Source organism: Crinia signifera, chromosome 8, assembly GCF_055691185.1.
Source record: "Crinia signifera chromosome 8, ASM5569118v1, whole genome shotgun sequence".
Taxonomy (NCBI): domain Eukaryota; kingdom Metazoa; phylum Chordata; class Amphibia; order Anura; family Myobatrachidae; genus Crinia; species Crinia signifera.
The window spans coordinates 33616688-33641247 of record NC_139224.1 but is presented as its reverse complement, the minus strand read 5'-3'; the positions used below and the strand labels follow the sequence as shown (position 1 = coordinate 33641247).

At 44.3% G+C, this 24560-nt stretch overlaps 1 protein-coding gene across 4 annotated transcripts in view; it reads left to right on the top strand.

The window, feature by feature from the left end:
* SGSM3 (small G protein signaling modulator 3) overlaps window positions 1-19513 on the top strand; it is a 65571-nt gene extending 46058 nt beyond the window's left edge. For all 4 annotated transcript variants that reach the window (XM_083156114.1, XM_083156115.1, XM_083156117.1 and 1 more), the window contains exons 7-22: window positions 663-806; window positions 881-1076; window positions 1261-1406; window positions 3780-4007; window positions 4593-4647; window positions 9974-10101; window positions 11577-11732; window positions 11821-11875; window positions 13483-13532; window positions 14691-14843; window positions 15956-16026; window positions 16142-16190; window positions 16873-16958; window positions 17584-17706; window positions 18724-18784; window positions 19054-19513. In XM_083156114.1, the coding sequence (XP_083012240.1) occupies window positions 663-806; window positions 881-1076; window positions 1261-1406; window positions 3780-4007; window positions 4593-4647; window positions 9974-10101; window positions 11577-11732; window positions 11821-11875; window positions 13483-13532; window positions 14691-14843; window positions 15956-16026; window positions 16142-16190; window positions 16873-16958; window positions 17584-17706; window positions 18724-18784; window positions 19054-19137 (1785 nt within the window). In that variant the 3' untranslated portion in view covers window positions 19138-19513. The remainder of the gene's footprint in view (window positions 1-662; window positions 807-880; window positions 1077-1260; window positions 1407-3779; window positions 4008-4592; window positions 4648-9973; window positions 10102-11576; window positions 11733-11820; window positions 11876-13482; window positions 13533-14690; window positions 14844-15955; window positions 16027-16141; window positions 16191-16872; window positions 16959-17583; window positions 17707-18723; window positions 18785-19053) is intronic.
* Window positions 19514-24560: the final 5047 nt, after the last annotated feature.

Here is a 24560-nt window from a genome sequence, read left to right as displayed (position 1 = left end):
GGCCTTGGAATATCCCTCTGAGCTCTTTCTGCATTTTGACTTTCTCCACTATCTGCCATCGCATGATCAGCTGAGAGCTGTGTGAGCCTGTGTCTGACAGATCTATTTATTATCTCTCCAGACAGATATTGAAAGATGGGCATGATTAGTAGGAGTATAGGTTTAATCAGACTAATGCAGGCCATATGTCTTTGGCCCTATTCCCCATTCATCCGTTTGGGGGACTTTAAAGATAGGCAACCCGTCTGAGAATCGGCAACCACAACAGCAGGGTGTATTTCCCCAAACCTCTTGGGAATTAAGGATTCCACAACGTGTAGTCCAATGCTGTGATTGGTTGGGGTTGTTTTTTTTTTTTTGTATGTTATTTTTTTCCACAAGTAGTAAAAGATTTAAGATATTTTATGAAGGCAAATAAGAATGTACACTTATAAATCAGTAGTAGACTTAGAAATCACAGCTAGACATAGTATCAGACTATGACCACAGTATAAAGTATGAGTATGAACACAAGTAAAATAAGATTGCTGGTATACAGTGATGTTTCTAAAACCTTATTATGTCAATGTTGTGTTATTTGAGCTTGGTTAGAAGTCTGTCGTCTGCTTGCCAGGCTTCATAGTGATTAATTCTATCAGAATGTTGGTGATCTCTCTCCTCAGATTGAGAAGGACTTGCTCCGCACGATGCCCAGCAATGCCTGTTTCTCCAACCTGCAAAGTGTGGGTGTCCCTCGCCTCAGGCGAGTGCTGCGTGGGCTGGCATGGCTTTACCCCGATATAGGGTATTGCCAAGGTACTGGCATGGTAAGTCTTACAGATACTGTTATGTTTCGTGAGTTGACTGAAGCCAAGGTCTCTAATGCTCTGCCCATTGTCAGGTGGCCGCGTGCTTACTGCTCTTCCTAGAGGAAGAAGATGCCTTCTGGATGCTCTGTGCCCTTGTAGAGGACCTAGTGCCAGCCTCTTATTTCAACACCACTCTGGTAGGTGTTCAAACAGATCAGCGAGTACTGCGGCATCTCATTGTGCAGTACCTCCCACGGCTGGACAAGCTGCTGCAGGAACATGATATTGGTAAGTGATGTCTGTGTAAACTGTTCCATGTACACAGGATTGAATGCTGTAAAATAATATTTACTAGTCTGGCAACTCTTAAGCAGCGGAACTGAAAGGTGCCCATTATGTGGGCATGCACAGCGTGATTGCTTTTCATTGTTATGTTCTGTGTTTTACTTTGTCTCTCTCTCACGGTCTGCAGAGCTGTCCCTTATCACTTTACACTGGTTCCTCACCGCGTTCGCCAGTGTAGTGCACATTAAGCTGCTGCTACGGATCTGGGATGTGTTCTTCTACCAGGGTTCCATGGTCCTGTTTCAGACCACCTTGGGCATGCTAAAGATTAAGGTGAGACCTGTTCTCCACACATAGGCTCTGCGTTTGTCAGAAGCCTACATAGCACTTGTATTTCTATCCCTTGTATCTAATCCATGGTGGAGTAAAAAGCGTCTGGCTTATACAATATTGATTCCGTTTTCTGCAATGTATGTCGCAAAGAATCTGTTACATTACTGATATCACAGCTCTTTGTAGCTTGCTTTAGCATGATTTGCATGCTAAAAGGCCTTCCTTACGGGGATAGCCATATACAGTGCAGAACCGGTAGAACTTTATTGTTCCTCCTGTAAAAAGCAAAATGTTTTTCTTCAGCAACATTGTGAGATGACATGGTTAAGGCAATAGCATCCTCGTACCACAGTTCTTATAAGTACATTTCCCTCAGTGCCCTGGTTAGGAGAGCATAAGGGAGATAGTGGTGGTTTCTTTACAACCATTCCCATTTAAGGTCCTTTCACAGGATCTCCAGCGGATTCAAGTCAGGACTTTGACTAGGCCTCTGCAGAACCTTCATTTTGTTTCTTTTCAGCCATTTAGAGGTGGACTTGCTCTTGTGCTTCAGATCACGAAGCATAACCCAATTGCACTTGAGTTTCAGATCATGGACTGATAACCGGACATTCTTCCTCACAATTTTCCGGTAGCGAGCACAATTTGATTTGACAATCTGAAAAATGTAGGATGATAAATATAGGACGATTGGTTAGATCTATCACAGTTTTAATACAATTTCTAAAATATAAAGCCAGAAGATAAGGCTAAAAACAATTGACAATGATAAATTAGAACGGTAAAATTGTCATCTCACCAAACCGAACCACATGGGGGTAAGACCCAGGAAGTCCCAAGTGTCCAGAGGATGTGCACTGGTATCGCCCACTTGGTGGTGGGGGTAATCCGGAATGTCCAAATGATGGTACTAATACGGTCCCCAAGCTGCAATATGGAGGGAGGGCACAGAGATGAATATGCCAGGAGTGGCCCAAGATGGCACGAATCACCAACTCCTGTCGCCGGATGTTGTAGGCGTAGTGTCCTCGACCCGTTTCTATTGTTGCAGAGATATTTGTAATCCAATGGATGGGATAAGCGGGGGGCCAGTGAAGCTGATGGTGGGCGTTCCGGGCAGTAAATTGGATAATTTCTTCAGGGTGGTTCACCTATAGAGGTGGTGGGGTAGGTGAGGCAGAAATCCTGACCGGTTTTGCTGCTCCAGGCAGCTTTATCAAAGGATAACTGACACATGGTACTTTATTTTTTCTGCCAAATATTGCACATAAACAGCACTTTAATTAGCGCTGCCCACTCCCATCTTTTTGTCTTTTTGTATACCATTTTGCACAGGACTAACTACCCTGTCCCAGGGCAGCTGCTCAGGAAAACAACTCAGTCAGGCGCACCTGACCCCGAATCACCCAGTGTGATCCGGGTTCATTCCCTTTTTTCCAGGATGATAAATATGCAAAAATTGAAGAAATCAGGAGCAACAACTTCTTTATGCAACCATTTGCCCAAACGCAGTTAGGAAGGCATGCTCAGCACTGGGGGATATTTCATTCTCCTCCAGTAGAAGGCTTCCTATGGGTAGTATCTCTTCAGTTGAACAGGTCTGCAGGTTGGCAGGTCTGCAGGTTGGCAATGTGCCCCTACTTTACCAGTTTCTATAGGATAAATGTCATAATGGCAGAATCTACAGAGACCCACAGGCTGCTGTCCCATAGTTGGAGTGTTGGAACATCATCATTGTCTCTGTTAACCCTTGTGATGCTGACAGGAAATAAGCTATTGTACGGACTGTAAGCCCCTGTTCCTGGGTGCAGTATATAGGGGATACTGAACAGCCATTTCAGGGATACTGATCAGCCATTTTAAGAATGCTGATGGTGGACCTCTATAGAGACTTTCTTGGCTAGAATTAGATTCAGCGATGATGGGAGCTGGCAGGATTATAGGGGATTGCAGTGTCCCTCATCAAGGGGCAATGCAGAATTTATCAGTCCGGAGCGATGGGGTATGGTATAACAGGTTGACCTCAAAAGGTTACTATGCATAAAGTCGACACTGAGAAAAGTCGACATGAGTGTTTTTTTGTGTGTGTCAGTGCCGACACCTGAGCACTTGGACAATCAGTTAGTGTACCGCTGTGGAGCTGAAAACTAAAATACATGCTGTGGGGCGCCATTGCTGGCATTCATGCACTGTCACAATGTCACATTTTCAGTGTTGCTTCTGATTGAATTCACCCCAATATGTTTATTATAAATACATTTTATTTCTGCGGGGTAAAAATTCTCTATTTTTGTATATTAATTGATTTTTATCTCTATGAAAGCCAACAATATTGCCTAAAGAGTTTTGACCAAGCAATCATCCTGCCCACAGGAGGACGAGCTCATCCAGTCTGAAAACTCTGCCTCCATCTTTAACACGCTGTCAGACATTCCCTCCCAAATAGAAGACGCGGACATGCTGCTGCGGGAAGCAATGATGATTGCAGGAACCCTCACTGAGGTGATGATCGAGGCTCAGCGACGCAAACACCTGGCTTATCTCATTGCAGACCAGGGCCAGCTGCTCAACTCCACGGCTGCTGTTACTAACCTATCCAAGGTGAGGGGCCTGCTGGGTAATTATGATCCATGCTTCATATACTGGTGGCAACAGGCATTAACGTTTTGACTAGTTAAATGGCCATCAAAATGACGGTTTCTGCAATGAACTTTCACTTTGACCTGTGACCGTTTTTACTTTCACTTTGAGCAGAGACAGTTTTTAGCCCACAAACCAGTTTCTATCTGCTCCTACGTACAAATACATATTTTAAAAACTTTTCATTATTGTATGTGTCTATAGCTACATATCTATCTCCACAAATGTGTAGTTTATTTCTATATATATATATATATATAAAAATGTATAATGAACCGTTGCATTGTATTATTTTCCCTTAGCATTACCCTTTAGGATAAGTATTTGGGTTACATGTTGCTGGCTGCATATAATATGACTAATACAATGAGTTTCATTGTTTAGTATTAACACTTGTGTCGTTGCTTTGCCAAGAGCTGTGCCCGGAGCTCTCCCCAAACCACTTAAGTGGTTATGCTGGGTGCTAGATCTCGGCACGCACAGGCTGATGCAGGCATAAATTATTGTAAAAGCTGGCTTTATTATCCCACTGCGTTCTCTCTGCAGATCATGCGAAGACAGAGTCAGCGCCGGAAGTCTGGGATCACAACACTTCTGTTTGGTAAGCAGTGATTCATTCATTCTTAACGGAAGCCATTTAAACTGAAAGTTGCACGTTGGTACCTTGTGCTACGATGTGACCATACGATAACGTATGGCTTCTGGACCATTGTGGGCTTTTTCTGTAGGCATTTTATATACAAATTTATCTTGGCCCTTACCCCTAGTATATTGGGTAGCAACAAAATACGTGGAACCAGATAATTGCAGCATTCGTAAAAAATCCTTAAAACATTACAATGTGTAATTTGCACCAATTTATCCACCCACTAACATGGTCCCCGGACACTTCTCCATTGCACAGGAAAACAGAATAGTGATGTTTCCTGTATAGAGGTTGTTCTACATTACAATGGGCAGCTTGATACCGGTAGATAACAAATGCCTCCCAGGCAGTCTATAGTGCGGCTCCTCTACCTCTGCATATCTTCTCTCTGTAGGGAAGTCAGGCTGTGGTTTGCTTCCTGTAGGGTAAATGTTTGTCCCAGAATACTCCATCGATGGTAAACTTGAGGACTGCTCTGACTACAGTATGTGGGAACGACAGTTTGCTATCTGTGGGAGCAGACCTGGTAGAGTTTCTATAGTGGGCACCTGGGCTACAGTAACAGTGTACTGTGCATGTGCACCATTGGTTAGGAGAGTTGGATCTAGGTTTTTATGGATTGAGCTCAGACAGGCTGCTCACCCTTCATACACCCAGTCAGCGCTAAGCACTTGATCCATCCGCTCAGATGTTGCCCCCTGGCCTGTTACAACTCTGGGGCAGCATGTTGCATCATAGGCGTCACCCCACGCAGCCGCATGTTAGTCTGCCAACACCATGGAGTCTGCTGGGAGTGGCTGGCAAGAAGTTAGCAGAGGGCTGCCATATGGCTGGCAGTAACGACACCAGTCTCTCACAATCTGAGCGGTGCCTGCCGCCTGAGAAAATGGACTGTAGATTACCACAGGGGAGTCAGTGCCTGCTGTTGCTTGGGATCTATGCTAGCCCTGCACTCTGCAAAAATTGCTGAAGTGCCTGTGTGCTGTTCTTTAGTCTGGACTGTGAGAGGTTGATGTCATGTGACAGTGTGACATACACGGCCTCCGACACACAGAAAGTTTTTTTTACTTCATGTATTTTGGGGAGCTTGGGGGGGGCGGATTGGGGATAACATTTTTGTATTCTCCTGAGAGGCAGTGCTGTGGTAACTCATTTTTATTTAGGCCATATCAATAATAATTTAATTCAGTAACTCCGTCTCGGGATTGAGATATAACCCGAATCCCAGGATTAAAAAAATGAGGCGAGATTGGCCTCCCTACTCAGTACCCTAGTAGTCATTTATTGCGGTCTCCATCCTAAAATGGAATAGGGATGGGATTCGGTTGCCAGTCAAAAGGTTGACCACTATTAGTCGACACATGAAAAAGGTTGACATTGTAAAATGGGTGACCCATGCAATAAGTATACAAAAAAGTTTTTTCCCACAGCAGGTGTGTTTTCATACTTTTCTGTGTAAGTGGACATAGTTAGATTATAATAGTGTACCGAGTGTAGCGAGGCACCGTGCCCGGTGAGTTTTTCTTTTAAACTGACTTGTTAATACTTTACCATCCCAGTGGGCATAGAAGGAGAACGTAACTGTGCACGAAGCATAGTGTGCACAGCGATACACTAATACGGTGTCCATTTCTACCTATGGTGACATAGACACAAAAAAAACCATCATGTCGACCCTTTTCCATGTCTACCTTTTTTCTATGTCGACCTTCTGCCTGTCAACCAATAGAGGGGCGAAATAATGACGGTCAACCTATGATCCTGAAGTGCTCTGGGAAGGCTGTAAACAGTCATTTCACAACTGATGTCTGTCTCTGTGGCTGAAGCAGAACAGTAGTTGTCCATGGTGCCAGCAGGATTGGCCGGTGCAGTGAATAGCTGCTGCAACCCATGCAGACCTCTGTCCTCGCTCAGACTCCAGCTTGTGATTTGTCTCTGGAACAGACGCGTGTCTGGCTGAGCTGCTTGTTCTTATACACTCTGAGTCATTAGAGGTCCTCGTGAGTGATCATAAATGACTCTTCATGAAGGGTAAAGCGATGGTAGTGCTCACATAATACACCCGAGTAGTTACTTACAGAGGATCATGATTTATATACTAAAAAATAAATACAGATAATGTCCTTGTGTATCTACATGCAAACTTGTGTTTTTGGCTATAGAATAAAGTTATATGTGCTTGTTGGAAGAGGACATTAGATGCAGTATAACAGGGATGGGGAACCTTCGGCCCTCCAGCTGTTGTTGAACTACACATCCCAGAATGCTTTGCTACAGTTTTAGCATGGCCAAATAGCAAACCTGTAGCAGTGCAGCTGGAGGGCCAAAGGTTCCCCATCTCTGCAGTATAACATTGGCTGGTTAGATAGACATCATAAGGGGCACATGAGGAGGATCTGAGAAGCGTATAAAGCATATGAGGTGGCCTGAGGATATGTGGGGGATGTCTGAGGGGCATTGTGGACTTCTTTGAGGTGTGTGTGTGTGTATGTATAGGGGGAATTCATGGGTTTTGCATGCAAGTGGCTACTAGATGGTGCAATTTAAGTTTTTGACCGCTGTTCGGGTGGGCACAGCCGATCACCGGAGTGGCTAATATGCTACACTTCATTATGTAAAGTCTGTGGAGCTCACCTCCTGTGTGTGGAGATACTGTACATAGTGGTCTGGAAAGAGAGGAAACCTCTCATGAATGTACTGGAATGTAGAGCAGTATGGAAGCCGTTAAACCTGTTCATCAACACTCACTGGGGAAGCATCACCAGGGCATCGCATGTTTCCAGAGGCAGGGCTTTGGTGGCAGAAATGCAGTGTTTGTAGCTTTAGCAGGAAGAAGTCCCTTTCAGTATTACATCCATTGAAAGATTACTAAATCAGGTTATTCCAGGGGAATGATCTCTGCACCACGTAATCTTCCATATACTGAGAGCTTCAGGCTTCCCTAAGTACGCATTACGGAAACAAACCAAAATGTTCAATTCTTCTGGCAAAAAAGTCCCAGGAACCGGGCGAGCGGATGTATGGGCAGTCCTTTGCCAGTTTCATGAGAAGTAATGCTGGGTACACACCAGGACGACTAGGGCCCGATCTCCACAATCTAGATCCAATTCCGATCAATTGGATGTAGATTGTGTGCTGATTGGGCCCTTTTCTGACCTGGTGTGGACCGATACCGATCCGATGCGCGGTCCCGCGGGTCGGTCGGTCGTTATTGAGATCCTACCTGCTGCAGGTAGGATCTCAATGACGACCATACAGCCGGGTGCGGGTCGCCATCGGATCGGACCCGCTCACGGTGCACATCGTGAGCGGGTCGTGCCCCCCCCCCCCGCGTCACCGTGAGCGGGTCGGACGAGACACTGTCGACCCGCTCACGATCTGCATTGTGAGCGGGTCGTCCTGGTGTGTACCCTACATTAAAGTCCTCCCATTTTGGCCTTGGCAGCCTTGGTTTCCAGTCTTCTAGGAGGTGTCAGGAGCCCTGGCCTCGGCACCTTTTATTTTTTGCTTTGGGGTATAGTCTTTCACCCAAACACAACTAGTTGTAATGGCAATGGAAATTGATAGCACACTCCTGTACATGTAGCACACTCTCTAATGATATAAGTATGGCATTTGATTTTATTGTTTGTATGATGCGGAGGGGTAAATGTATGAAGCTTGGAGAAGTGTTATCTATCACATAACGAACATTGGGCCAGATGTATTGAGCCTGGAGCAGAGATAAAGTGAAAGGAGATAAAGCACCAGCCAATGAACTGTGGGGCAGATGTATTATAGCTGCGCATAATGCGCCACTATAATACTTCCTGCTTCTCCTCATTAACAAGGCAAAGCAGGAAGGGACATCAACCAGATGTACTAACATCTTGTCTGCCGAAGCAGGAGAGTGCAAGCTCCCCCCTCCAGCGATGTCGCCTTCCCACCGGCTGGACTGGGCATGCACGAGATCTCACTACTCACAGCTCTCCAGCACAGCCCAGAGCCAGCAGCAGGGACAGCGCTGTCCCTGCTGTGGAGATAGGGCTTCTCCACCCTGCTGCTGGCGATGCAGATAGCGGCGGGGGGCAGAACGGTCAGCGCTGCTGACCGTTCATACAATTGCCCTGCATATCGGCCCCTGTCATTAAGCGCACACCGGCTCCTTCATACATGGGGGGGGGAGCGGTATCAGTGCACATAACGTCTGCTGATACCACTTCTCCAAGTTTCATACATGGTGTAGTGGTCTTAGCCTCCGCTCCTTCCGCTAGAAGTCTCAAAAAGCTACAAGTAGTGTTGTGTCACGGATAACGTTGCATCTATATTTCACATACACCAGGAGGTTGTATTACTGGTATGTAGTCATTAGGTTGACAATAATGTCTACACCACAGTGTCAACAGTTATGTTTTTGATATTTCTAAAATGTTAGCAGGTAGGGGAGGGGGACGGCTAGACACTAGGGGAAGGGCAAGAGTAGACATTGGGGGAGAATACTCATCAGAACCGCCACTCTAGAAGACGTCTGAGACTTAACTCCTGCTCAAATGACCATCAGGATCCCAAAGATGCCGCTGCTGTCGTGAGCTGGTAAGTTGTCGCTGTGCCACCATGTTGACGTATCACAGCAAACCCATATTACCATGCTTTTATCCACAACATGGATAAAAAGAAGAAGCTATATATTTCTATAGGACAGAAGGCCATTTTCCTTCCCAGCAAGCCCTTTACAATGAGAATGTAGGTATAAAAGTGGAATGGTCTGTGAGGTTCCATAGATCTGAAGATCCATGCACTTAGTTATTTCCGACTGGGGAGATAGGTGCTCCTCACAAACAACACTAGATAATGCAGCATATGTGGCTTAAGTTTTTGGTTTGTAGTGTTGCGTCCTGCATCGCTTGGCTACATCCCATTGTAATGGCTGCTATGGAGGATTAACTGGATTCTATTACCTACAATTCCCTTTCCTGGCAATACTACATGACAGCCCAGGTTTCCTGCCCATGTTATTTGAAGTTATAGAGACAGCTTGGGGGAGTTACTGAGACAGGAAGGAACTTGTATCATAGACTGTCTGGGGCAGTTTTTCTATCTAGGGGTCTCTAACTTACAAGGGAAGCGACCCATTGTAATGGCTGCTACGGAGTGTCTTCATGGAAAGGCATTACCGTTAAGTAGTATATGCTGTATATTCCAAGTTGATGGTAGATTGAGTACAGATTCCATTGATGTGACATGAAATCAGTGCGCCTGTTTGGCCTATTGCTAAATATTGTATATTGTTTCTTAAACCCAGGAGATGATGACTTTGAGGCCCTAAAAGCCAAGAATATCAAGCAGACGGCATTGGTAGCAGATCTGCGGGAGGCCATCCTGCAAGTTGCTCGACACTTCCAATGCACAGACCCCAAAAACTGCAACATTGTGAGTCCTGCTGTAATACAGTATATCCTATGGTAGCGTGGTATCAGTCTCTGAAGCAATCCCTTACTGCCACTGAGCAGCTGCTATGCAAATGCTCATGAAATCTGGTCAAATGCACAAAATACCAAACTTGTAGACAATTCAAATGTAGACTTTATTATATTCTGCAAGTGGTTTAATCAAGTGGACAGCTGAGGCTGCATAAATAGTAAACAGAAAGTAACGTTTATTCAAATATTGCAATATATTACGTTCTACGATAATGTCTGGAAATCCCTATTTGCTGATAGTAAGTTCTAGAATAACTATTAGATTTGTATTTCATGCCACTAAGTTTGTTTCAGGCCTTGATTGGTCCACTTTAGCAAAGGGGTAGAAGTGTTGTGGATGCAGGGCATGTGGAGTTGTTGTACACAAAGGCTTACATACAGGATTTAGTAAGGGATGTAGTCAAAAGGTGGACATTCATAATGTCAGCACATCTGCTACAATGTCTACATAAGGGATGGGGAACTTTGGGCCCTCCAGCTGTTGTTGAACTGCACCTCCCAGCAGGGCATGCTGGGATGTGTAGTTTAATAACAGCTGGAGGGCTTCCCCAATCCTAGTCTACATTGTTAACATTTTGACAGGCAAATTGATGACATTTTCAGAATCACGGCATATGAAATGTCGACATTGGCAGAATGTAAGGGTTCAGCTGTGGGGGGGGGGGGCGATTTAGGGTTAGGCACCATAGGGAGGGTTAGGGATTACAGATAAGGATGGGTTAGTAACACTAGAAAGCTGCAGCATCAGAGCTCTGATCTGGAAGTAATGGTCACGTGACTGCTAGGACCTGAAAGAAAACAAAAAATGGAAGTCACCGTTGGGCCACATTCTAGCAGTTTGACATTTCATAACTGTCCACATGATGAACGACGACATTTCATTGCGATCTATATAATGAAGGTTGAGATGTCATAACCAACTAATTTATTGATGCCCAAAAGAGAATTTTTCTTCGAAGATTAATGCTTATTTTCAATAACCCTCCATCTCCATTTTTCCTGATCCTCCTTTCCGACATTGGCTCTTTTCTGCATTACTACCAATTCCTAGGCTTGGAGACTGGAGCCTCCGGGGAACTGGCACAGTAGAGACAGCACGTGTACAGAGCTGTCACATGGTTGTTAGGCAGAAGAGAACATCCTGTAAGGCCTGAGCGCACAGGCAGCACTAGATGGCATGACTGGGTACATATGGGGACACAGTTCTTCATTAGAACGATTCAAAACAGTATAATGTAGGGAGCAAATTTGTTTTTAATAGGACTCAGTATTCCAGGCAAATGATGCTGATCGGCAAATTCAATAAAATTTATATCCGCACGTCACTGGCAGTGGGCCATCCATATTGTGACAGTAACTCGTTGGAAAACAAATATGTTTAGAATGTATGCCAACAACTTTTTAAACCATTTGTTGTCATCCTAGGACCTGACTCCTGATTACACCATGGAGAGCCATCAGAGAGACCATGAGAATTACGTGTCCTGTTCGCGTAGCAGACGCCGCAGGGCAAAGGCTCTCTTGGACTTTGAGCGCCATGATGACGATGAACTTGGTTTTCGCAAGAATGACATCATCACGGTATGACCCAATGGGAGATGAGTAACGACAAGAAGAGAAGTGATCGGAACTCATAGGATAGAGTGATTAACAATGTCTGTTTCTTTAGATCATTTCCCAGAAGGATGAGCACTGTTGGGTGGGAGAATTGAATGGGCTCAGAGGTATGTTTATAAAGAGGTAATCATTTATCTGCTCACTGCCCACATTTGTACTCTTTCTCCGCATAACATTGCACGGGTTACACTACCTTGTCCTCCCAAATGAGTACATGTTGTGGTGTTGCATACCGGGAGGCAGGGCCTAGGGGCGGCACATGTTTAGGGCGGCAGCCAGCATGGCCATTTTTACAGGGGGGGCAAGCTGTGCAGCTGCAGGAGCACCGCACAGCTCATCCCACAGCAGCAACATCCTGCCGGGGTACAGCATCTCAGTGTCAGCGGGCTGAGGTGCTGCTTGCTCCCGGACCAAGAGCTGCGCCGGTTCCCGGGCTGCTGCAGACAGGAGAGGAGCTGGCGGCAGCCTGACTGATATGTCCAGGGAGCGGAAGCTGGACAAGTCAGAGCTCGCTGGCGGCACCATGCGCGGCACAATGGCTGCTGTACACGCACCCTGACAGGCTGAGGGAGGGAGCTGCAGTCCATAGTGCGCACAAGTGGACACTCGGGGAGCGGATGACAGCGAGAGTGTGTGCTAGCCGCAACCCTTCTCCTGCATGCACGCACACTCCCGCTGTCATCCGCTCCCCAAGTGTCCACCTGTGCGCACTATGGACTGCATGGACACCCTCAGCCTGTCAGGGACGGGTGCGTGATCCGGCTCCAACTCTCACCGCTATTGCCGCTGCTTCTGCTGCTGCCACCCGGGTGTCGAGACTCAGCCCTCTCCCTGCCCGCCCGTGACTGCTGCTGCGGAGGAGGAGGAGCGCGGTGTCCTGGCTGCCGGTGCCTGAACAAGAGTATAAGGTAACTTATCCGTCGAGAAGCCTTCTTGATCTCCCTCCCTCCACTGTGACCTATTTTAAAAATCCCAAAGGGGTCCTCCCACCGGCTCCAGGGGGCGGCCAAAAACTTGGTGCCTAGGGGCGGCCTGACCCCTAAATCCGGCCCTGCCGGGAGGTGTGGTATATGGTCGCGATTGTCGGGATCGTGACAGTCATTAGCTCGACGTTGGGATCCCAACTGGTCGGACTCAGACAGCTGGGCGAGCGCAACAAAGCCCCTTGCGTGCTCGCTGCAGGCAAGGTGGCACGCTACACTCGCCACCTGTTCTATTCTCCCTCTATGGGGGTCGTCTACCTCACGAGGGAGAATAGCCGGTGGCCGTCGGAACCCAGAGTGTCGGGGTTTTGACTGTCGGGATCCCGACTTTGGGGTAATGACTGTCAGGATACTGACTGTCGGGAAACTGTCCGGCACCCTGGAGGACGACACCCCATAGTTCAGTCAGAACGACTTGCCGCTGCATCTTAAATGCTGGTATGGAGAATCCATGAATTCTCTAAATAAGTTTGGTAAGCAATCCCGTGTAATTAACGCTGTGTAATGTAGGGGGTTACAGCCGGTCATGCACGGTGTCAAAATTTGTCCCACAGTCATTGTTGGACAAAATAGACACTAGAATACCAAATTCAGTGGTCAATACACATGTCCTGACTCAGATGTCGTCATATGTCGTACAGTCAGTCTCTGACATTATACTGTACATTGCTATAAATTATTTATTTGTCTATAACAGATTGCAATTTTTGAATTCCTTTAATATTTTTCAGGCTGGTTTCCTGCAAAGTTTGTGGAGGTTCTGGATGAAAGAAGTAAAGAGGTGAGACTATCAGAGAAATGAGAGCAGTCCTGCTGACATGTTGTCATTCCAGAATTTGTTAAGAGGGAAGGAACTGGTAATAAAATCAGATAACCAGATGGTGGTCACCTACATAAACAAACAGGGTGGTACAAGAAGCGCGAGAATGATGGCGGAGGTGACGAAAGTGCTTCTCTGGGCAGAAAACTATGTGCTGGCAATTCGGGCAGTCTTTATTGCCGGCAGAGAAAATCAGTTGGCAGACAGTCTAAGCAGCAGAGAATTATGCCAGAGGAATGGGAGTTATGTCCCACGAGGTTTGCAGCACTGGTGGCCAGGTGGGGGCTGCCTCAAGTGGACTGATGGCAACGGCGGAGAATGCAAAAGTTCCGCTGTTCTTCTCGAGACACTGGGAACCAGAGGCATTAACAGCAATATGGGACATGGATCTGGTGTATGTGTTCCCAACGTTTCCTGTCATATACAGACCTCTAAACAAAATCCAGATGGAGAGGGCAACAGTAATAGCGATTCTTCATCAAATGCAAAATAATGATATCCAGTATAAATACACTACTGGTCAGTTATTTTCAAATAATCCCATTATAACCATTTTGAGTCCAAATATGAAACCTTGGGTTCATCACATAAGGTTTATACATGCTGTTAAGTAGGCAACTGGTCAAGAGCCACCCTAGAGCAGGTTGGTGACCCCTCCAGGGTCCTGTATGTCAGGCATAGCTTTTGAGAAAAAGAACAAGATGGAAGGCCTCATATCTTCCATACTTTAAATCCCAGTAAGCGGTTTTGGTATGATCTGTGTAGAAGAGTGGCATCAAAGCAGTCTACAAATGCAACGTGTGTGTGTGAACTTTTGTGGGAAGATTTCATAGAAAGAATGCCACATGTGTGTTCTATGGATATAGTCTATCTGCAAAAAATGGCTACTTCGAAAAGTCACATTTTGTTAACCAAATTTTTCTATGATCTCTCCATTATTTCTAATTGTTTATTTGTTCTGTGACCGTATGTGAGAGTACATTGATGCATTAAGCTGCATACATTTCAGTAAAAATTAGAACAATGGTGGTATTTGTCGGGTAGTGTAGCTGAAGCTTATATTCAGGTCTTGCATTTATCAGGAACATTCCTCAATGCTGTCCCTTTATTTTAACATAGTATTCGGTTGCTGGAGACGACACTGTGACAGAGGGGATCACAGATTTGGTTCGGGGAACATTATGTCCCAGTATTAAAGCTATATTTGAACATGGGCTGAAGAAGCCATCTCTATTGGGAGGACCATGCCACCCGTGGCTCTTTATTGAGGAGGTAAGAATTGTTTACACATGCTGCAAGTACAATATTATTTATTAACAGTTTCTTATATAGCGCATACATATTCCGCAGCTTTTTACAGAGAATATTTGAACATTCACATCCGTCCCTGCCCCAGTCGAGCTTACAATCTATATTTCCTACCACATGTACATGTAAACACAGACATTCTGGGGTTAATTTGTTAGGAGCCAATTAGTCTACCAGTATATTTTTGGAATGTGGGAGGAAACCTGAGTACCCGGAGGAAACCCACGCAAGTACGGGGAGAATATACAAACTCTGCACAGTTAGGGCCATGGTGGGAATCGAACCCATGACTTCAGTGCTGTGAGGCAGTAATGATCACCATTACACCATCCGATCTGTCCCAATACAGGCAGTAGTTTGGAATTATCGAGAATGACAACATCTATTTTCAGCTCCCATTATATTTAATAAACACGCTATCTGGAGGCTTGAAATCTTATTTAAAATCCAGACTATTTTAAGAAAAATGGCTTATAGCAGCAGAAAGTTCTAGAAAGGTGCATACACACGGTGAGATTTTGGCAATGCGATTTCCATTGAACTCCCTGTAGCCAAGATCCTATGGCCGATTTTGACTATACTAGAAAACTAGTGAAAATTTTCTTGTCTGCACAGTCTATTGTTTGTTGCAGTGCCGATCCCACAGGGGCGGGCATCGCTATCACAAGGTGTATAGACACTGCGATTTGTGCTAACTTTTCTTCCAATTTTGACTATAGAGCATAACAAAAAAGAGGCCGTGAATTACAGAAAGCTTTATTGATGCTAGTTCAACCACGTTTTATGTTCTACAGTTTTAGCATTACAAAAAAGGGCGTGGCAGAAATGTGCTGACATCACATTAGAGAGTACGGAGAGCAAAGGGTGACAACCCTAAACACAAGGCAACCATTTCCATTCCTCTTTAATATTTTCATATTTAAGAGTTCTTCTTTAAATCTATCCATTTGCTCCTCTGAATGATCTGTGGTACAATACAGTTGTTTTGCTATCTTGAGAAATGAAGACGCTACACTCCAAGAACAAACAATGCAGGATCGCGATTGATTTGGCGTGTTGTTGTTATGTTCCCTAAGGCTGCCAGTCGGGAAGTAGAGCGAGATTTTGACTCCGTGTATTCTCGCCTTGTGTTGTGCAAGACCTACAGGTAACGTCATGACATTTTATTGACTCTTAATGATTTTCCCTCTGTATGGCCTCATTCTCATAGTGATGCTCTGCTCTCTCTGTATTTGGTGGAATAATTATACTTACTTTTACAGATTAGATGAGGATGGCAAAGTGTTAACCCCAGAGGAGCTGCTATATCGGGTATGTGTATTTTATAGTAGCATGGGATTTTTCAGACCTGGTAGTATTGAGGAAACTAGACTAGAAGGGGCTTTTTATAAACTCCTAGTGATGTCATCATTACCCCCACCCAACCCCCATGTGCATCTTACTGGGACATTGGCCAGTAGTGACAAAACCAGGAAGAGTTGTGTTCGGTTAGTGACCCTGAGGTGAGTACAGCCACGTGCCTCCATATTAATGTATAAATGCCTGTTGCAACATTAGGAAAGGGAAGGTGCGGGGGAAGGGGGGGGGGGGGTGTTGTTCCCTGATATGGATGGATTGGGTGCAAAACTGCCAAATCTGAGGTCTTTACGTCCGATGCGCTGTTCTAGATCCAAACAATGTATGCCGTGAATGATGCTGCTCAGTGCTATCCTTCTCGTTCCATAGAATTAGGCTGCTCATGAATCCTAAGCAATCGATACTGTTATTTGCTCAGGGAGTAGTTGCCACCCAACCACAGAAGGAAATGTTCTATCTTATTTGCTAACACAAAGCAGTGGAGTCATTTATGGCTTAGTATTTCCATAGTAGATGATGTTCTGTGGTCCAGATAAAGTGATCCAGTTTCCTGTGCCCGATGGTTTAATGCTTATTATGTTTGTGAACCTTTCTCTCTTCATATTTCATGTGATAAATCTTGTTCTTTCCTCCCTAGGGGGTGCAGTCTGTGAATGTTAGTCACGATGCAGCTCACGCACAGATGGATGTCAAACTCCGCTCACTCATTTGTATAGGACTGAAGTAAGTACCATGGGTACTAAACTTTAATAACATTATTTATTACCAGTTATGTATATATCGCACACATACTCCGCAGCGCATTACAGAGAATATTTGAACATTTACATCTGTCCCTGCCCCAGTGGAGCTTACAATCTATATTCCCTACCACATGTACACACACACACACTGACATTCTAGGGTTATTTATTGTCGGGAGGCAAGTAACCTGCCAGTATATTTTTGGATAGTGGGAGGAGATTGGATTACTCGGAGGAAACCCACGCAAGCACGGGGAAAATATATAAACTCTACACAGTTAGGGCCATGGTGGGAATAAAATTCTGTGAGGCAGTTATGCTGACCATTACACCGCCCGTAATGTCCTTCATTCAATTATATTTAACCATATATATATATATATATATATATATATATATATATATATATATCATCCATCTCAATAAATGTACCCCACAGTGTCCAAATTTTCTGTACGATTCCCTCTTCTATTAACTCCTACAGTTGTGATTTTTTTTTCCAACTATAAACTTGTGTTTGAGAGATTTCAAAATGTTAGTGAGTGTTTTTCTCTTTTATGTTTGATTGAATTTTATATATCTACATTTGTCTCGTTACACTCCAGCGAGCAGGTCATCCATTTGTGGCTTGAGGTGCTGTGCTCCAGTTTACAGACCGTAGAGAAATGGTATCAACCGTGGTCTTTCCTGAGGAGTCCGGGCTGGGTACAGATCAAGTGTGAACTGAGGTGAGCCAATGGTTCAAGATATCTATAGTACACGCAGCCTCTGTGATGTTGTGACCAGGGGCACCGACAGGTTATCCGGGCCCCAGTACAAGGGAGGGGGTGTGGTCACTAGACAGGGACTGGGCCTCTAGGAGGGGGCGTGGCCACACCCCTATGGAAAAAAAACATGGGAGATAGAGAAGACAGGCTATTGCTGCGGCTGTCTCTCTCCCCAGTTCAGCATACAGCACTGAGCAGCATGGGCTGAGCTGGAGAGGCTGTGGCAGCTTTTCCTCTCACTCCCTACTGCCAGGCTTCCTGCAACAGGGGAGGCGGAAGCAGGCCCGGGGTCCCTCCAGCAGACCCGAGCCCGGTTGAAAAGTACCCCCACACACCCACACACACACCTCTGACGCCACTGGTTATGACCACTGAGAGATTATTATTTTACTGAAGGAGTAGACGGATCTCCATAAATAGCTGGTACATATAACACGTATAATCCATCACTGAGCGCTTTAGCTGTGGACTTGGATTTGCCATACCCACCTTATTGGAAAAAAAAAACTAATTTCTTCAGCAACCAGCTGGCTGGTTAGGTGATACACCACGCTAATCCTGTCTTCAATTAGTTTGCCACAATGTGCCCACCAGCATGCACGTGTCTTAGTCACACCCATGGCCACTAAGATTACATTATACAGACATACAGCCCAGCATTTTAATCACTGTAGTAACTCGATGCTCTGCTTTCTTTTATATACAAATGTAATTTCAAAAAAAAAAAACAAGCTTAGGAGCGATTGCACCCCACAGCTCACCCCACAGCTAACCTAAGGAGCATTTCTGTATCAAATTCTCCAATACTCCATGTTCATGATATTAACTATCACTTGCTAACTTTAGCCAGTCTTCTACATGGATAATATTATCATGCTTGGAAATGTAATTGTAGCTAAACATTCGACCCGCAACTGAATATCTTGTTTCTATTCAAAATAGAGTGAACAAAATTCATCTGTATTCCTATTCCCCTAGGGTTCTGTCCAAATTTGCCTTCAGTTTGTCACCAGACTGGGAATTACCTGTGAAAAGAGAGGTAAGTCCGAACAGAATTGAAACCTCATAAAGATACCAGCAGAGGCGAAAATGTAGGAAGACCATGCAGCCAAATATTAGTCTGGGAGTGTAGAAGAAGAGCAAATGAAAGTATAGTAGAACAGATTAGAAGGCTTTATTTATTTTTTTATATATATTTATTTCTGTGTTGTGGGATGGATTGTTTTTACATCAACCAAACTCTTTTTTTTTTTTTTTTTGGTATTTTATTTAATTTTTCATTTCATTTATGACATTATTCTGTTGCAGGAAAAGGAGAAGAAACCACTGAAGGAAGGGGTGCAGGATATGTTGGTTAAACACCATCTCTTCAGCTGGGATATTGATGGTTGATGGCGGCTATCTTATTGGGCCCTACAAGATTTAAAACTGACCCTATGGAGTCAGACAGAACCTCACTCCAGCAATGTACTTTTGTATTACTGTTCTACTGCCAAGAACTCTCTCCAAAAAAAATCTTTTGTCGCTGTATTACGCTCTGGATTAATGTTCCAGTTTGAATGTAGGATGATGGGACAGAAGGGACTTTGTGACAAGTCACAATGCTAAGAAGAGAAGGTCACATTTCATGGTTATTCTGCACTTGAGTTCTTTCATTCTGTCTCCCCAGATTGAATCTCGCTTGCAGGAATAGTTCAAGGTCATAAAAGTTCTATAGTTGTGTATATATAAAATATATATATAATAAATGTGTGTATATTTTGAGACAGATATGTAGATTTTTTTCTTTAAAAACTCATTTCCTACCTCCTTTCAGTTTGTGACCACCACTGAACCACACAACCTATCAATGGCACTGGTGTAAAGCCTTCATCATACTTGCCTACCTGACCCTCTCCATGCGGGAGACAATGCTATGTTCCTGGACTTCCCTGGTAATGTATGTTTGCCATCACCTGTGGTGAAACACCTTTCTTATTAATTACCTAGCTCCCCACAGGTGATGGCAATCATACATTACTAGGGAAGTCCAGGAACACAGCTCCTCATGGAGAGGGTCAGGTTGGCAAGTATGTAATAGCCTTATACATGTCTGTTTCTTTTAACGTCCCATACGCTGTGTAATATACATAATTATAGCTCACTTGTGGTTAACATTCATCGCAATCTTAATCACTGTTTTGTCTCTTCCATCCCAGTGGATCATGTATACTGTACAAGGACCAGCAGGCTGTGACATTACCTTTGTAAAATAACTTCTCAAAACTTGAAATATCTCAGTATTCTGTTAAATGTATTTTTTATTTTTAAATACTGATATCATAATACCGAGTGACCCAATGCAACCACCATCTTGTAACATTCATAAATGTGTACGTGAAGTTCCGTTTCATGACTGAGCGTGTAGTCTTCTCATGTAGCAGTGTGTAAACTCAGCCCTGTTAGATTGGGCAATGCTCTCCAGTCTCCCATTAATTACCTTTACCACCTGGAATCAGGTATGTCCTGGGAAACTGCTTCCTCAGGAATACTGTCAGACTTGTTTATTTTTGATAGATACTTCAAGTCCGTTTTCTAATATTTATACACAGGGCCAGATGCACTAAGCTTCAAAAGTGATAAAATGGACCGTGATAAACAACCAGCCAATCAGCTCCTGTCTGACATTTTTCAAATACAGCCTGTGACATGGCAGGTAGGAGCTGATTGGCTGGCTGTTTATCAGTCTCCATTTTATAACTTTTGAAGCTTAGTGCATCTGGCCCACAGAATGTAAGAGGGTATAGCATATTGGGAATACCTACTGATAATCGGCAGGGATGTCGATGGTCATGGACTGTCCGGCATTCCCATCCACAGGGAAATTAACAGCATCCGCATTAGCTTTAGGTGTCCCTTTAAGCAGACTGACATTAGTTGCACATAAATATACATTGTAGTACAATAGTTAGTGCAAGTATTCCTATAAATTGTTACAAAGTACAACATGGATAACACTTGTGTAACAATGCATGTCAACCTCAAATATACTAAAAGTATATGTATTCCACTGTAGTCAGGGCTGCTAAGTAGCTACATTTTCATTGGAGGAGAACTGATTACAGAAACAGAACTGAGCTTGTTTATTAACATGTTCCCATAGTGAAGATCTTATTATTTATTTTGTTTTATACAGCCAGACTTTATATTTACTAATGTGGGAAATACTTCCTTTACATGTATTATATTCCTAAGTTTAAATTAATCTTTAGGACCCAACTTTTGTGCAAGGTTCTTAAACTGCTGCTGAAATGTTAGGTCGTAATAGCTTGTGATCTGCATTTGTCTGTCTCTGTGGGAGGTACTGATGTTTTCATTGGTGAATCACTGTGGGAGGTACTGATGGTTTCATTGGTGATTCACTGTGGGAGGTACTGATGGTTTCATTGGTGAATTCCTGCGGGAGGTACTGCTTGTCTCATTTGTGAATCACTGTGGGAGTTACTGCTTGTCTCATTGGTGAATCACTGTGGGAGGAACTGATGGTTTCATTGGTGAATTCCTGCGGGAGGTACTGCTTGTCTCATTTGTGAATCGCTGGGAGTTACTGCTTGTCTCATTGGTGAATCACTGTGGGAGGTACTGCTTGTCTCATTGGTGAATCACTGCGGGAGGTACTGCTTGTCTCATTGGTGAATCACTGCGGGAGGTACTGCTTGTCTCATTGGTGAATCACTGTGGGAGGTACTGCTTGTCTCATTGGTGAATCACTGTGGGAGGTACTGCTTGTCTCATTGGTGAATCACTGTGGGAGGTACTGCTTTTCTCATTGGTGAATCATTGTTCTTCTTTTCCCCGTTATATATTTTTTAAGCATTCGCATTTCCTCCCTTACTTATGGTCTAATAAATCTAAGATGCAAGTGTGTCACAGAAAAAAATAATTTTATATCCCTATTCTATTTAACACATAATAATTATTTAAGCTTTCAATCTATAAGTGTAAAAAAAATAAAGATTTCTATATATTTTGATTTGTAAGCATATAGTCACTATTTGTGAGCAAGTGTTTGATCTACAGCAGAGTGCTTCTGTATTACTCTAATGCCCCTTTTCTGCTGCCGTGATGTCATGGGCTATTGCTGGGTCTACCCAGGTCTTGCCTCAGTAGAAAAAGGTCTTTGCATAATAACCTGGGTCCAATTACCCATGAATCCAAAATGGAAAACTACCAAGGTCAGACTCTGTTAAGGCTGTAGTGCATACTGGTGACCTGGGTCTCGATGAAAGCCAGCTTGGGGATGATGTCCTCTCGAAGCAACAGCAGACGGAACATCTGCCACTAATCTTGGACCAAATTGCGGAATGAATTGGATTTCAATCTGCTGTGACACTGCTGTTACCCAGGTTGGACCTGGGTTTTTTATTGAAAAGGTTTTTTTTATTAGTATGGCTGTAGCGGTCTGTTCATATTATGTAATTGATTTTGCCATTCAGTCTGTGGCAGGAAAGAAGACAACTGTTTTAATTTAAAAAGAGAAAGACCATATTTGCATATCATTTACTTAGTAGTTTTTTAGTTTTCATTTACTTAGAATGGAATTGTAATTATATTTTGCTTGCCAAATATTTTCATATCTATTAATGGCAACCATTAGAGATATAGATTTGGGAGGGGTGTGTCCAAACTCATACTGTATCTATCGAACTTGCAGTGTACAGTAAAGCTGTCCAGGATATTTTGCTACGCACAAAAGCAGCCAGTATTTGCCCTGCATGCTATAAATAAGTGTACTTCCACCCCTTGTATTGTAACATGATTTTCTCCCAAGGCATTTGCAATTTTACATCAGCACATTGTTTAGAAGAAATATGAGAATACAACTGAAACAGTAAGCAGTCCTATTGTTGGCAATGAATATGACAACAGGATAATGCTGTGGGCACAATAACGTCACATATCTAAAGTTACTTAACTATGTTGACAGTATAACTAAGGGGTGTACACATGGTGCGATTGCCTTGCTATTCGATCAGGATCAAATCGCATTTGATCTTGACTATATAGTACAGATCTATACCATATAGATCTGTATCGAATGTGGCTGAAAACCGTTAGTCAAAATCAAATCGAAAGCTAGTCAGTCACACCATGTGTACGGGGGCATTAATCACTTCGATGGTATGCCCGCAGTGGGCTATAAAATTTCCGGGCATACCCCCAGTAGGTATATGTGTGCCAGTAGTGCCTCCAGCTGTGCACCACCTCCAGTGGCACCCTCCCATTGCCCCCCCCATCCTGTCGCCTGAGTCCCCCCAAGCTGTACCAAACCTCCCCGAGCGTGGCCTGCCACCTGGTCACTGATGCAGTGCATATAGCGGTGGGTAGCTCCGATATAAGATCGCAGGAGGGCGAAGGTAAGGAACAGGGGGGAGCGACAGGAGAGGGGGGGGGGAGGGATTAAGGACTGGCTTGCTGCCCTTGAGTGGTGGGTATTGCTGGGGGAAGAAAAACCTGCACTGGTAAGTTTGTCCTGCCCCAACAAATCCCACCATTCAAGGGGTTAAACCTTGTTCTTTCCGGTTATACGGTTCCAAGGATGAGCACATACCAGGAGACTGACCAAGGATAACGTTCTCTGTGTCTGGCTGACGGTCACATTGGCCATCTGGTGTTTTGTAAAAGCTGGAATGGCTGAAGTGTTGTAGATAGGGAAAGCACTGCAGATGAATGGTAAGCAGTCTATGAGTATGTAACCTCACAAGGAAATGAACAATTTAGGCGCAATGATAATCTGCTAGTAAAAAATAAATGTAAACATTATCTTAACAATTAAATAAACGTATTATGGTCTTTTATTTATATGGCGCTACAAGGAATCTGCAGCGCCCAATTACATAAAAGAACAATTAGAACCGTGTTACAAACATTTGATTGTTTTATTTATTTTCATGACAGAGCGCTTAAACAATGAGTATTCCGGCATTGTGCACTATCTGCAGGTGGGTGGAGCGATTATTAGTTTGCGGCTAAGGGCCTGGTTCTGACCGGTTCGCTAGGCTGTGTATACTCGCAGGTCAGTGCCGCCTTGCCGAATGTCTGGCTTACCCCTCGCTAGCATGCAAGGGGATGTGTTTGAGAACACCTCCCCTCACAAGCGGCCTAGATGGCCGAAAAGGGGGCGGGCACTGACATCATGTGACATCAGCTGCCTGCCCTGAGTAGGCATTGACTCACCTGCGCTCCTGGGGGACTGCCCAGTGTTTTCCTGAGGATTCCCATAAAAAGCTGGGCATTCTCCTGCAGCCGCCTCCAGCCCTCCCCTACCCGTGCGAACGCTTCTCACAGGGGCTCCGCACATGCGCATAATTGCAAATGCACATACCCCACACCATTGAAAACCGGGTTGAATATGGACCCGGACTCTAGGTTTGGTCTACGTCTTTTTGTTCCCTGTTTGGTGTATTGCCCAGAATCAATGAATAAAGAATGAATTCTGTGCAAAGTGAACCATGCGGTGGAATAGACTACAGGTGGAAATTATAGACAATTAGCAAGTATTTCCCAATAAAGGAGATGTTCTGCAGGTGGTGACCACAGACCACTTCTCAGCTCCTATGCTTTTTGGCTGATGTTTTGGTCACTTTTGAAACTGGCAGTGTTTTCACTCTAGTGGTAGCATGAGACAGTCTACAACCCACACAAGTGACTGAGGTAGTGCAGCTCATCCAGGATGGCACATCAATGCGAGCTGTGGCAAGGTTTGCTGTGCCTGTCAGCGTAATGTCCAGAGCATGGTGGCGCTACCAGGAGACAGGCCAGTACATCAGGAGATG